Below are 15,864 nucleotides of genomic sequence, written 5' to 3'. Positions count from 1 at the left end.
AGAAAAACTTTATCCAACTGCGAGAAGGATCCAAGTGATCTTTAATATATATATTTTTTTTTTTACACTGCCAAATACCTATGCTAGTTACATATGTGCCGCACATAACTACAGCACACGCAACATTAAGGAAAATCACTGTTTTGTTTCACCACCATGCACATCTCCCCAAATAATGCCAGGCCTCTCTGGCTAACACTGAAACTGTGTTGCACTATTTGCAGGAGATTTATATGGATAAGAAGCACTTGTATTTAAAAAAAAAACAAAAAAAAAAAAAACTTCCATTTACCTGAACACATTTTAAACCAATCTCTGGCATCTATTTACAGCATTATGTTTCATACATTAGCTGAAAGCCTCATCAAGTATGCCTGCTATTTTCTACAGATTAAACTAAAACAAATTTTTTATTAAAAAAGAAGAACATCATATTTGTTTTTCTCATTTGTTTTAGGTTTTCCTGTTTTCAGTATCACATTCTCACTTGTAAAGTGTTCTAAAAGACATACTCATTCTGTAAGTGGATGCCTAAACATTGTAAAATCGGCTGATGGCATGCTGAGTTACATGATGGTAATTAAGCTGTAGCACAATAACAAACAATACATGCACTTACTTAAACCAATTTTAGTGGGACAGGGCCCATCTCCACAGGAACAAGTGCCAGTGTGTGCTCAAACACATACACATACACACATTATTATTTATACAGGATCCATTTCAACTCACCCAATCACCTAACATGTGCAAGACAGGAAAACTAGTGAAACTCTGATAACAGCCCATTGCTGACCCAACGTAAAGTGTCAATAACTGAAATGAACTAACAAATAAAAAAAATTGTCTACACAGATTTTATATGAAAACAAGTATTACTGTACATTCTGAGACAAGTTTTTAGTTATAATTGAAGTAAATTTCAGAGTTGGCAAATATAATCTAAAACGCTATAATGACATTCTTAAGACATTTGGGTCACATATGAAATGTACTGTAAGTGACCATCTTTTTATTTTTAAACTAATGAACAATTACTATGAATAAGTATTTGCCTCTTTCTTATTTTTCTCTATTACTTTTATTTCAAAAAACCAGAACTTAACAATGACATGCTACTCAATAAGACACACAATAACAACTTAACAGATACAACCATTTAAACACAAAGGAGAAAAACAATAAAAAAGACAAAAGCAAAACAAAATCCAGCTCTCACCCAAGCATTACTCCACATTTTTGGCACAATGTTTTCAGGTCTTCAAGCAAACTGTAAAACTGGATAAAGGGTACATGGGTGAACAATAACACATTTCTTAAACGTATTTCATTTATTTAATGAACATGTGAAAAGTAATTGTCCCCTAGTTAAATCAACCCAATTAAAGGGATAATTACAGCCAGCTGATTGTACAAAAGCAAAGCTTGATTACAGCCAGCTGTGCTCAGCATAAACCTCACACATTTTGAACCTCACCATCTCAGTCAACTTGGCAGCACAAAGATTCAACAAGAAAATAATGCCACGGTCCTATGAAGATCCTGAAGGAATCAGAAAAACAGTCAGATATCCATCAAACTGGGAAGGGCTACAAAGATATTTCAAAAGTTCTTGGGCTCAAATGAACCACAGTGAGAGCCATAAATTCCAAAAGGAGAAGACTTTGAACAATATATGCTCAAAACATACCAAACATGTTAAATATTGTTAAATGTATACTTCAAAGAAAATCAGTGCACATTAGAAACAAGAAACTAAAGCCTGATGAGTCACTTTTTGAATTGAAGATCTGCCGACCAACAAATGAGTTTGCACGTTTTGAATACATGACTGCCTCAGGAGCCATAAAGCTGCCAAACACTGCACATATGCTACATATATCTAGGAAATTTTCCTATCGAAGAAACAAAATCTACATGAGCTACCTTACTGCTCATAATTCAATGACAAAACATATCTCACACAGAATACACGTTAAACACATTCCAATCCTTGCCAAGTCAGCAAATATCTAGTAAACCTTTCAATAGTTCCCTTTTACATAAATTACGGAGGCAGCATTAGTGCTGTTTTATATTTTGACATGTACAAAGCAACAATGCATGCATGATTCCAAAAAGACGTTTTAAAGTGCACACATGATCAGCTCTTTATTTCCAGACTTAAAGACCAACACTAAATGACACATCTTGCCAATGCTTCCTTTAAAAGAAGACAACTGAAAAACATACAGAAGCTGGCAATGTCAAGAATCAAGTTTACTTTTGCCACCTTATGTTCTTTTGATCTCTAAAATAACACATATGGGATCAACTGTATGTGCTTGCTTAAAGGAGACAAAGGAGGTCAGGTTTGCAGATTCCAGTACAGTAAATTATTTGTCTATTCTCTCCACAGTGAAGAACAGTGACCCCGAGGCAGACTCTGCCCATTAACAGTCAACTACTGTACTCATATCTGACCAAATGGAAACTTCTAAGTTACTGCACTCCTTAAACCAAATAATCCAAAAACAAAAAAAAAAAAATTGCCATTCTGAGACTTCAACCTTTTTTATTGCTTATATGGATGCTTTTTCCCCCACTATTTTTGGGGAAAAATGCATATTCAATGAAAAAATCAAGCAACAAAGAAAAGGGTACAGGCAAGTGTTATAATAAGCCCATATATGCATCTAAGAGTGTAGTAACACTGTTTGCACCAACACTGCCTCTATAAAGACAGAGGTTTTATAAGCAAAGTTTGGGACACATATAGGAATGGTTTGTATCAAGTTTCAAGGATTAATGATCTTCCATTACTGCAGTAAGTTAGTTGTTAATTCATTACTGTTCCTTGAAAAAGACTTATTGTATAACTTTCAAAATTCATTTTTTTCAGGTTTTGATAACCTAAACTTTTTTTTTAATCTCTGGCAACTGAACACTTACCTTTGTACCATCTCAGGTTACTCATTGGATTTCAACTGCTTACATTTCAATAAAAAATCGGGAGTGGTCTCTCCTAGACTTTCTTGTATACTCAGATATGGGGATGGATATTTGAGGAGTAAACCGCAAGACAATGATTATATTTTTATATTATGTACATTAAAGAACCATCAACAACAAATCAAATTTAGTTAATAATATAATGAACAATTATTATAAAAGTAAAGTTGAATAAATCGGACACTGCAGCTGCATGAGTAAAAAGCACCATTTCCGGTTAGTGGAAATAGCTCAAAAGTTGATAGAAATCTATGTTTCGTACCTAATACTTGTATGCAAAATTTGGTTGACCCAATTGAAAGCGTATTCATGTTATCGTGTTTACATTCATACTTACTGATACACAGACATAATTCCTAAAATGGTATTTTTGGACTCAGGGGTATCTAAAACATTGAGATTCATCAAAATCCTGAAATCGAATTTTTAGTAGATTACAATACTTTCCCTATACAGTACTTCATATACGAGGAAGTAAAAACAGGAAAAATGGAAGAGTTCTAAAACCTTTGACCAGAGAAGTGTGTATGTAAATATACTCTACTGTACACAATAAAAAGTTTGTGGACATAAGACCATCACATCTATATGAGCTTGTTGGACATCCCATTCTAAAATCATGGGCATTAATATGGAGTTGGACAACCCCCCACCCCGCCCCATCCCTTTTAGCTATTATAGCCTCCATCCATTCTTCCAGGAAGGCCTTCCAGAAAATTCTGGAGTGTGTCTGTGACAATTTATGCCCATTCAGCCAAAAGAGCATTTGCAAGTTCAGGTACTGATGTTGGACAAGAAGATCTGGCTTGTAATCAATGATTCAATTAATCCCAAAGGTGTTCAGTAAGGTTGAGGTCAGGGCCCTGTTCTGGTCACATGAATTCCACTACACCAAACTCATCAAATCATGTCTCTATGTACCCGGCTCTGTGCACATGGACACAGAAAGGAAAAGGGCCTTCTCCAAACTGTTGTCATAAGGTTAGAAGCATACAGTTGTCTAAATTGCTTTTGTATGCTGGAGAATTAATAGTACCCTTTACTGGAACCAAGGGCCCTAGCCCATAACCTGAAAAACAGCCCCAGATCATTAACCTTCTTTCACCAACTTTACAGTAGGCACTATACAGTCCATAAAGTACTGTCTTCCTGGCATCTGCCAAACCTAGATTCATCCATCAGACTACCAGATAGTTAAGCATGTTTCACTGCTGCAGAGTTTAATGGTGGCATACTTTATACAAGTCTAGCCAATGCATGGCATTGCGAATAGTGATATTAGGCTTGTGTGCAGCTGCACAGCTATGGAAACCCATTTCATGACACTCACAATGCACAGTTCATGTGTTGATGGTGCATCCAGAGGCAGTTTCATCCATATTGTGATTAATGCAACTGACCTGTGGCAAAGATGACATCCTATGACAGTGCCACATTTAAAATCACTGAGCTCTTCAGTGCAAATCATACTACTGCCAATGTTTGTCAAAGGAGACTGCATGACCATGTACCTGATTTTATGCACCTGTTAACACTGGTGCGAATTAAATAACTGAGCTCAATAAATTAGAGGGATGTCCACATACCTTTGGACATATAGTTTATGTATGTACTATATATACAAATTAGTGTTGGATCAATACTAAAATTTTGACTTTGCTACCAATGCCAACTTAATCACCTCAGTACCAGTACCGAAACAACTGTGAAGCAAATTATGGATAACTTCATATTTTTCATAACATATAATGCAAAATTAATGTTTTTCTCCAGAAAAGTACTGACAAAACTGAACACCAAGTGTAATAACAGAATAGTGGTGTGTTTAACTTATTTCAAACATTGTAACAAACACAACCCATCAGTGAAAAACCACACCAGTACAGATGCTAGGGGTTGAAATCACTGGCATGTCTTCATTCACATGCTGGTTTGAAATCCAGTTAAGGCCAAGGTAGATGTATGCAGCACTGAGTGCTCCTTACACACAAAACCTGCTCCTAAATACCAGTATTCAACCCCACAACCAACTCCACTGTTAAAGCACTCAGGGACACCTTTTCCTTTTTAACCTCATTAGCATTACATTTTTTCTCAAAAACACATATAAAAAAAGCATTGCATATTTTGGCACGAAAAATTACATATTTATCAAATCTGTAAAATGTACAAAACACTAAAAGTACAAACTCAGAAGTGTAGAAAGTATAATATGGATACAAATAATTATGAGTAAAAATAATACTAATACCATATATACTGTCAAAATATATAATTTGTGTGGTATATCTTGAAGAATGGTGAAATACACTAACCAATGTCACAGTCGAGACAATAGTAGTGCGATTCCTTGTGGATTTTAATTCAGACTAATCAGCTTTTGAACAGCACACTGCACATGTGCAATTGACACGAGCATCACCTTCAGTTTCATTAGAAATCACTTTTGATTTCACTCACCATTTCAGTTTCACTGCCAGAAGATAGATTCACTTTGTCATCATTGCTCTTATCACCGTCAAAAGTGTGCAACACATTGGCTGCTGAAAAATGTTTTTCACAAGGCTAGGAGAGACGTGTCTGCACAATTGCCTGGGTAACACTCGCACCTGTTGCTTACGCAAGACTAGCCTAACGCTCAACACTAACCCGGTTTGCACTTTTACAGCCCGAGCAATCCTTGGGGTCTAACGCTTACACAAGACACGTCTATAAAGTTGCCCAAAGTGTCCCTCAGGACAAATGCTTTTAGCATTGTTTTTACATCCCGAGTAATGCTCGGGTCTAATGCTAACGAGGTTAATTGCTTCCCACTCCTAATGACTTCATAGTACAGTCTATCTCCCACTTCACTATCATGACCCTGAAACACAATGCGCCTTCCCTTTCTTCTTCTGCATTTACATCTGATGCTCCCACAAACTACACTGTTCCCTCACGTATTCATTCATCCTGTTTTTGCACATCACAATGTTCCACTTCAGTTGTGCCAGTATTGTAGTCTAGGCAGATTAATGCTATTTAATATGATATTCTGCACCATACTTTATAGTGTCATAATGATTAGGCTTGAACTAGTTTGTGTTTGGGTTTGTTCAATCAAGCTTGTGAAAGCTGTCATTGTGAAAAAGCTTTTTAACCCAACGAAATACATTAATTTTTTCTTATTTTTTAAAGTAAATATCATTTCATACCTTTCAGATTCTGAACTGCTAGAAGACATTGGAATAAGTAAGGAATAAATTCCTTCAAAGATTTGATGTTTTGCCTGTTGCTAATTAACCATTGTTAAAGAGAAATTCTTCAGAGTAGGAGAAAGTGCAATAAAATTTAAACAACTGATGCATTTCTGAGCAATAATAACTGATAATAGACTCGATGGCACCGAGTAGTTCATAGGTGCAAAATTGCACCATAGTAAAACAGGATTCAATTTAAGATCCAGTATTAATCACACTCTCTGGATAGACCTCTGGGACCCCGGGAGGAAAATAAAGTGTTTTGTTTTTTTGTTTTTTTTTTAATTGAGAAAAATATAATTAAAAAACAATGACAACCTCAAAAATAAAAATAAATGAGTCAATTCTTGAAACCCAAAAAATCGATCATAAAATCAGACCCCAACTTAAACGGCCGTTCAAAAATGCGACACTTAAATGTTTTTGGTTTTTTTTTTTTTTTTTTTACATCTTCTTGCCTCCTCCAATCTCGCATCAGTTTCTCAGACGCATTGAATTGTGTGGCAGTAGTGCAGTTACCAATTTCTTTCGCCACTTCAAAGACGTTTAATTTATAACCAGCTTCATATTTTCTTCTGATCGAACGATCCATTGTTGATAAGGGATGCTCTTACGATAAAATTATATGAGGCTGTGAGATACAAAAAACACAAAACAGTGCAAACGTTGCTTTGGAATAGTTCGGGTTCACGTAGGCACAATACAGAAAGAGAGACAGAGAGGTTAGGAGTACGTGCTGATACAGCACATTGCCGCACCCACATAGAAAAAAAAGGCAGTGTTCCGTGCTTACTCTCTCAGGTGGGCGTTAGCATATCATAATCTCTTGGACCAATAACGTGAGTTTTCCGCATTTGACTTGTACAACCAACATTATAATACACCAGAAATTATACAGTAAAATCCAGTCTCGACTTATCCACGGGTATATACGGTAATAAAAACAAAAACACAACTTTAAAAATAAAAATAAATTAACAAACAATGAAAACTCACTGATGTGCTTGTCTTGCGGTTGTGTATGTATGTTATCATCCAGTTGATGCTCAGAACCAGACAACTCTATTGAATTTCAAAAGCAACAGGGGCACGGTGGTGCTCAAATACAGTATAAAGAATGCTGGCAGTCACCTCCAGTTCGCCCTCTGGTGGTCGTTCCGAGTGTCAACTGGATGATAACATGCATACATGACCACTAGATCACCCCCCACCCTACTCAGAAGGGGGTGGGTTAGGGTTGATTTCACCCTACAGTATTCGACCAATGAGAAACATGTGTACCAAGTGTCATGAAAATCGCTCCAGCTGTTCGGAAGTGATGGTGAAACATACATACATATACACACACATACACTGACTTAATGAAACAGGACAAACTTTCAAAATCAATAGATGTTGGCACTGTATATGATCGTGTTCAGCTCTGACGGGAAAGTGTTCCCCACATGGGGAGAAAAGCAGATGCCCGTGATATCTGTGGCAATCAGCAGCCACCCTCTAAAACACACGTAGCTCTGATCTCTCTCTCAAAAACATACATACATAGATACACACAGTGACTTATAGATAGATAGATAGATAGATAGATAGATAGATAGATAGATAGATAGATAGATAGATAAAGCCAGGGTTAAAACCAGGAATACTGAAATTATCAATAGCATATTTATTTGCACAAAGCAATCAAACATAGACAAGTATACATACATCAATATCCTCCTGTGTCATGGTCTCTGGATCTTCTCCCATCATATTAGCTAGATGCCTTTTTCCAAGATTAAACTGTTCAATCTGTTTCTTAATGAATTCTTCTGTATATTTCTCTGGACCCACTGCAGCCAGATTCTTTCCATGAAGTGGCATATTCATACATATACGTCTTATGGTCATCTACAAATCAAAAAAAAATGAATATCATTATATTACATGAAAGAAAAATCACACATCTGCACAGTATCTCGTGTAACACAATGTCATATATATGTATTAGACAGTACAACTACAGTATATTGGCTTTAAATGCATAAACCTGTACTTTATTCACAAAAGCAATTTAAAAACTAGCAATTCAGAATTGGAAAGGTTAATGGCGATTGAAGTTTAACATAAGCAGGTGGAATGTGGCAGCTTTGGGAAGGAAGCTAGCTTATTTATTTCACAACACAATGGCAGCTTTGTGAAACGGAGCTCGTTTAACTCAAACACAGGTATTTCATCTACTGTGTACTACCAAAAAGAGTAGAAAAGGATTACTGTATGAGGCTCAGGAGATTTGGTAACTGTGCATTGAAACACAAATACTTTTTGAAGACCTACACTTTATAGTTCATGGTTTTGATCAAAATGGTACAAGCACATAAAATGGTGCATCACTATAAAATGAAATACAATGGGGAAGGATTAGCTTTCATCTTCTCTGCCATGTTTTTGCATTTTGATATATGATGTTTGGCTATGCAGTTTTTTGACTCATAGTCACAAGATGTTATGATATTTATAAGATATTTAGCGGATTTCTGTTTATAGACTGTTTTTTTTCAACTGGAGCATAGGCTTATAAGTCACTGTAAGTGACTTGCTCAGAGGCACTCTGTAAATTAGCAACATTGAGTTGTAAATCCAAAGTCAACACATGTTCTGCCTAATGCAATTCAATTTAAATTATCTTCAGTAAGGCCTAAACCCTAATTAAAGGAGTATTTCAGCACACATTAAAACGGATGCTGTTATGCTGCATTCAACTAATCACCACACAGCAAGTTTGAAAAATATTGCCTTAAGAACCTAGAAATTCGTTTCCAAACTTTAACAAAGACGGAAGAAACTGCAGTTCCATTTGCTTTAGGAATCTCAAAGGCACCACTGCAGCTTCCACATTAAAATTACAATTACTCCACCTTTGTGAAATCTGTACTACTGTCCCTTTCTCAACTTTCCTCTACTGTACATATATAAAAATATAATACACACCATTCACTGTAAATTAAACTTTAAAAACAGCTTTACTGGCATTAATAAGCAAGTGAAAATAACATTCGCATATATAAGAGATAAACTGAGGGGCTACAAACAAATAAACCCTCTTTTCAAAACAAAATTACTGCACTGAGCTCATTTTCTTTATAGCAACATTTCTTAAGCTATGGGTCATGACCTAAGGGCACAATTGAGAAGTAAAATTAGCTGAGTTAGACTGACATACAACCTGCTATTTAGTGTATTATTTATTCAATTCAATTCAATTTTATTTGTCATTCAGCAGAACATCCAAGATGTGCTGCAGAATGAAAATACGATGCACAAGACATTAATAAAAACACATAGTTAAAATCAATTGCATTCAATTAAAAGTGCAGGAAGATTCTGATTAAAGATGCACAAAAATTCTGATTAGAAGTGCATAAAAAATTCTAATTAAAAGTGCATAAGAGTCTAAATTGAAAATACATAAAATTCTGAATTAAAAATGCCTACAATAAAATACTAAAATGCTTCATTTAAAAGACGAACATCAGTAGGAAAAAAACTATTTACTGTGGTAGCATGTGAAGCAATGCTAATGATGCATCACAGACTGCATTGGTTTCCATAACACAAAATTATAATTATTTCCCACTTCCCATCTCAGAAACTGACAGCTAAGACACCTATAAGAAAGGTTGGAGAGAGAAGGGTCTGACACAGAAAAGCGTGTGAGGTGACAGGACCATGGAACTAGGTTCAAATGTCGAAATGAAAATAACACGTTCAGGAGAAGTATGTGGCAATTTTCAGGGTGTTGTGAAAAGGGTGGGGGTGCATAAAGTGATGTGGCAGTGTTGCATGCTAAATGTCCATATTGGTAGAGTAAAGGATGTGTTTATTAAATCAGTGAGAACTGAAAGAACACCAAAAAATATCAAAAGTAGTAAACATTCAACACAAATGTCAGTCGGCGGATTCATACAATTCAAACTGGACTGTTCGCTGAATTATTCTGGAGGAGTTATCCTATCGCCCATATAAAACAAATAGTGTATACATTTTAAGAATAATTTGTGGCTTTTTTTTTTTAAGTTCTGGCTAATTGAACTGTTAGATGGAAATTGGGGTATGTTAAACTATTTGAAATCTTACTTAGAAAAATAAATTGTTTTCACATTACAGTATATGGCTGGGGTTTTTTTTTTTTGTCTCTTTATGACTGCACTGCGATGTGCTGCTGGAGCAATAGAAATCCATATAGTAATCCTCCTCTTGAATCTCACTGTGGTACCAATCTTCTAATTTGGGTCCTTAGATTTAAACATTTAAGAACCCCTGGTTTATAGCACTATTTGCTGTACATTTTTATATCTTTACTTATTAAATCTATCTAACGCCAATTCTTTTCTGGCAAACTATAAAACTCACACATTTCCATTTTCAAGCTTCTCCAGAAAAACCAAAGTTGAACTAATACATACGCCCAAGCCTCAACCCTGTCAATCACAAGTTCTCCTTTCTCTTAGTACATGTCATAAAACGTTCCTTGCATTCTATAATAACCATAACATAATACCAGTTGTACTTTCATCCCCCGTTATCTGCCAGTTCTTAACCCGAACTACCCTCATAGCAGACTGTACCTCCTTCTATCATATCCACCTCTGGTCTTTCGAATCCCTTTTTACCTTAACTATCAATTCTTTCACTACCCAAAACACCAGAATGAGCAGGCACGCAACAAAATCTGACCACTATACCCACACACCCCAAATTATATACGGTAACATATAATAATACCAAAAAATAAAATAATACACATCGAGTAGAAAACCTACTGGTCTATTACAACGACAAGACTGACCAATTTCGTACTTTGTTTAACACTGTGGTAGAATTCGAACAAAGTACAACTCTGTTTGCTTTAATTTGTTCCAGCCACTACAAACTAACAAAAATAATACATTATGCTAAAATCGACAAATCATTGTTTAGTCTCTTTCCCAAACGTACACAGAAAGAGCAATAGAACACCCCAAACCAACTGTTCCACTTACTGAACATACAGCTCTTCCTGCAGCCGCAGGGATTACTAATGGTAAAATTGGTACGTTTTATTTGTCCGGTTCGTGGAAAAATCTAAAATTTTCACTTAGCCATTTGATGATTAATAAAGACAAAAATAACCCAAAAACGCCCATTATTGAAGAAGATGCACCCCATAAAGAACTTATAAGGGGGGAGTGCACATGGTTTTCATTCATTTAAACTTTCAAATACTTTTTAAAATAAATATTATATATAAACCGTCAAACCTTAGCATATGGACTCCGAAAAAATACACTTTTCGAATTAAACAAAAATAAAGCTGTAGTACAACGCCGACATCCCTGAAAAAAAGTCAGCAGCTGCAGGCCTCTGGAAGCTGCCATGTTTGACATTCAGAAAGACGCGGCGCATGCGTAGTGACAGCTGACGTCAAATCCGTCACCGTTTGTGTCAGAATTTTAAAGAGGACATTTCGAATTTTTAGTGTAACAACGAGTGCTTCAGTGTTATACACTCTGTGTGGTGTTTAAAGGCAGAGTGTGATATTGTTCAACGCAAATACATTCTTTGTATTGGTTATGTATACACTTTTTAATAGATCACAATAAAAATACATATAATGTTTTAGGACGCCATAACATGTTTACAAAAACAAAATTAAAAAAAAATCGCAATGGGATGTCCTTACAGTACTTAACGTGTAATCTTTAGTGACACAGCAGAAAATCACTCCAGTGAAAATTTTACAATAAAATACAAGCTATAGTCCTGTATAATGATAATCTAGTTCATTAAGTTATATAATATTTATTATGCTCACAAATAAATGTAGATAGATAGATAGATAGATAGATAGATAGATAGATAGATAGATAGATAGATAGATAGATAGATAGATAGATAGATAGATAGATACTTTATTAATCCCAATGGGAAATTCACATTCTTCAGCAGCAGCATACTGTTACAATAAATAATATTAAATTAAAGAATGATAATAATACAGGTGAAAAAAACAGACAATAACTATGTATAATGTTAAATATTAACGTTTACTCCCCCTGGTGGAATTAAAGAGTCGCATAGTTTGGGGGAGGAACGATCTCCTCAATCTGTCTGTGGAGCAGGACAGTGACAGCAGTCTGTCGCTGAAGCTGCTCTTCTGTCTGGAGATGACATTATTTAGTGGATGCAGTGGATTCTCCATAATTGATAGGAGCCTGCTGAGCGCCCTTCGTGAGGCGTCTTTCCTCTTAATGCTGCCTCCCCAGCACACCACTGCGTAGAAGAGGGCGCTCGCCACAACTGTTTGATAGAACATCTGCAGCATCTTATTGCAGATGTTGAAGGAAGCCAGCCTTCTAAGGAAGTATAACCGGCTTTGTCCTTTCTTGCACAGCGCATCAGTATTGGCAGTCCAGTCTAATTTATCATCCAGCTGCACTCCCAGATATTTATAGGTCTGCACCATCTGCACACAGTCACCTTTGATGATCACTGGGTCTATGAGGGGTCTGGGCCTCCTAAAATCCACCACCAGCTCCTTGGTTTTGCTGGTGTTCAGGTGTAGACTAAAATGAACAGATATTCACGTGAACAACTGAATCACTTGAACAATTAAGTTAAATAATATTTAATTTGAAAGTAAATATGTTGGGTCAAATGATGTAAACAATCTGAATAGACAGACACATTGCTACAGGATGGCTTAATGCCTCTGTGTAGGTCGACCTTTGCACATCTAATGTGGTGTATGTGTGTGTTTGTAAGTTCATTTCTTTCCCTGCTTAATTTAGCATCTGCTCTGGAAGGGGAAACAAATTATCAGCTATCTTCACTTATAAATATCATTGAATGTGTGTGCATGTGTGTGTGTGTGTGTAAACTCTCACTGTCACCTCGGAGTATTGCACCCTCCACACATCCTTCTGCTGATACCAGCATAGGAGAGACATCCCCACCCATAATTACAACAGCGCAGGTGAGCAGAGAGGTGAGGAGACTTCGTGCCAGCAAAGCAGCGGGTCCAGATGGAGTATCGCCACGACTGCTGAAGGTCTGTGCATCGGAGCTGGGGGGGTCCTCTACAGCGCATCTTCAACCTGAGCCTGGAACAGGGGAGAGTCCCGAGGCTTTGGAAAACATCTTGTATCACCCCAGTCCCAAAGGTATCACGTCCTAGTGAGCTGAATGACTTTCGGCCTGTTGCTCTGACATCACATGTGATGAAGACCATGGAGAGGCTGCTGCTTCACCACCTTAGGCCACAGGTTCAACACGCCCTTGACCCTCTGCAGTTTGCATATCAGGAGAAGGTGGGAGCGGAGGATGCCATCATCTATATGCTACACCGATCCCTCTCCCACTTAGACAGAGGCAGTGGTGCTGTAAGAATTATGTTTCCAGACTTCTCTAGCGCCTTCAACACAATCCAACCTCTGCTCCTTAGGGACAAACTGACAGAGATGGGAGTAGATTCATATCTGGTGGCATGGATCGTGGACTATCTTAAAGACAGACCTCAGTATGTGCGTCTTGGGAACTGCAGGTCTGACATTGTGGTCAGCAACACAGGAGCGCCACAAGGGACTGTACTTTCTCCGGTCCTGTTCAGCCTATATACATCAGACTTCCAATACAACTCGGAGTCCTGCCATGTGCAAAAGTTCGCTGATGACACTGCTATCGTGGGCTGCATCAGGAATGGGCTGGAGGAGGAGTATAGGGACCTAATCAATAACTTTGTTAAATGGTGCAACTGAAACCACCTACAACTGAACACCAGCAAAACCAAGGAGCTGGTGGTGGATTTTAGGAGGCCCAGACCCCTCATGGACCCTGTGATCATCAAAGGTGACTGTGTGCAGATGGTGCAGACCTATAAATATCTGGGAGTGCAGCTGGATGATAAATTAGACTGGACTGCCAATACTGATGCTCTGTGTAAGAAAGGACAGAGCCAACTATACTTCCTTAGAAGGCTGGCGTCCTTCAACATCTGCAATAAGATGCTGCAGATGTTCTATCAGACAGTTGTGGTGAGCGCCCTCTTCTACGCGGTGGTGTGCTGGGGTAGCAGCATTAAGAAGAAAGATGCCTCACGCCTGGACAAACTGGTGAGGAAGGCAGGCTCTATTGTTGGCATGGAGCTGGACAGTTTAACATCTGTGGCAGAGCGAAGGGCGCTCAGCAGGCTCCTATCAATTATGGAGAATCCACTGCATCCACTAAATAGTATAATCTCCAGACCTGTCCTGCTCCACTGACAGATTGAGGAGATCATTCCTCCCCCAAACTATGCTACTCTTCAATTCCACCCAGGGGGTAAACGTTAACATTTAACATTATACAAAGTTACTGTTTGTTTTTCACCTGCATTATTATTATTATCAATCTTTAATTTAATATTATTTATTGTATCAGTATACTGCTGCTGGATAATGTGAATTTCCCATTGGGATTAATAAAGTATCTATCTATCTATCTATCTATCTATCTATCTATCTATCTATCTATCTATCTATCTATCTATCTATCTATCTATCTATCTATCTATCTATCTATCTATCTATCTATCTATCTAAACTGGTATGTGCCTCCATTCAGAAAAAGTTAGGACAGAATGGAAAATGCAAATAAAAAAAAGAAAGCACCCCCTAGTAATATGATAATTAAATGATCTTTGACCTAAAACAATATAACAGCCCATTATTTGATGTTACAACTAAGGAATTTTACTGTTCTTGTTTTCACAAGTACTTACTTTGATTTTTGACTTTGATACTTGCAACATTCCAAAAAAAAGTTTGGATGGTAATTAATTTACCACTTTGTTATACTGTCTTTCCTTCTCAGAACACTTAATAAACATTTAGGCACTGAAGACATCAGTTTATTCTAATTTTGCCCCGTTCTTCTTGCAAATAAGTCTTAAAGTATGCAACAGTATGGGGTCTTCATTGTCACATTTTACATATCAAGATGTGCCAGATATTTGACAACAACTCAGGGCTGTAGGCAGTATCCACACCTTCTTCCCATGCAGCCATGTCTTTGTAATGCATTGTCTTGCTGAAATACTGTATGCATAGGCAGGGCCGGATTTATATGAAAAGAGGCCCTAGGCTATTCCACTTATGAGGCCCTTTCACCTTCCATTTTTAAGTTTGTAAATTACATGAGAGATAATAAAATACATCATTACTGTGATTAACCAATACATTTTTATGTTTGCTTATTAGTCATATGCGTAGAATTTCTCCTTATTTTCGGTTCAGTGTTTTAGTGTTCACTGTTTTTAGAATAGTGTAATTTTAATTTTGCTAACAATTTGAATGTAGGCCCCTCTTGATCTTGAGGCCCTAGGCTGAAGCCTGGTTAGCCTATAGGAAAATCCAGCCCTGCGCATAGGCGTCCATGAAAGAGATATAATCTTGATGGCAACCTATGTTTCTCCTCAATCTGCATGTACTTTCCAGTATTAATGGTGCCTTTACAGCTGTGTAAGTTATATTTGCTTGCAGCACTGATACAACCCCATACCAACATAGATGCTGGCTTCTGGACTTGTAGCTGGTTAAAGTCTGGATGGTCCTTTTCTTCTTTGGTCCAGAGAACATGA

General features: G+C 37.1%; 1 protein-coding gene and 1 long non-coding RNA gene across 2 annotated transcripts in view; both read right to left on the bottom strand.

The window, feature by feature from the left end:
• Nucleotides 1–11,666, bottom strand: part of mrps9 (mitochondrial ribosomal protein S9) — a 96,807-nt gene extending 85,141 nt beyond the window's left edge. Inside the window, exons 1-2 of the mRNA XM_028800656.2 lie at nt 11,510–11,666; nt 7,938–8,120 (exon numbers count right to left, since the gene is read on the bottom strand). Of these exons, the coding sequence (XP_028656489.1) occupies nt 7,938–8,120; nt 11,510–11,635 (309 nt within the window). The 5' untranslated portion in view covers nt 11,636–11,666. The remainder of the gene's footprint in view (nt 1–7,937; nt 8,121–11,509) is intronic.
• The window catches only part of LOC127527626 (uncharacterized), a 121,313-nt gene that overhangs the window by 93,037 nt on the left and 12,412 nt on the right, over nt 1–15,864 (bottom strand). The window lies entirely within an intron of this gene.

The sequence above is a fragment of the Erpetoichthys calabaricus genome, chromosome 4 (genome assembly GCF_900747795.2).
Source record: "Erpetoichthys calabaricus chromosome 4, fErpCal1.3, whole genome shotgun sequence".
Lineage (NCBI taxonomy): Eukaryota > Metazoa > Chordata > Cladistia > Polypteriformes > Polypteridae > Erpetoichthys > Erpetoichthys calabaricus.
This window is presented reverse-complemented; position numbering and strand designations above follow the sequence as displayed.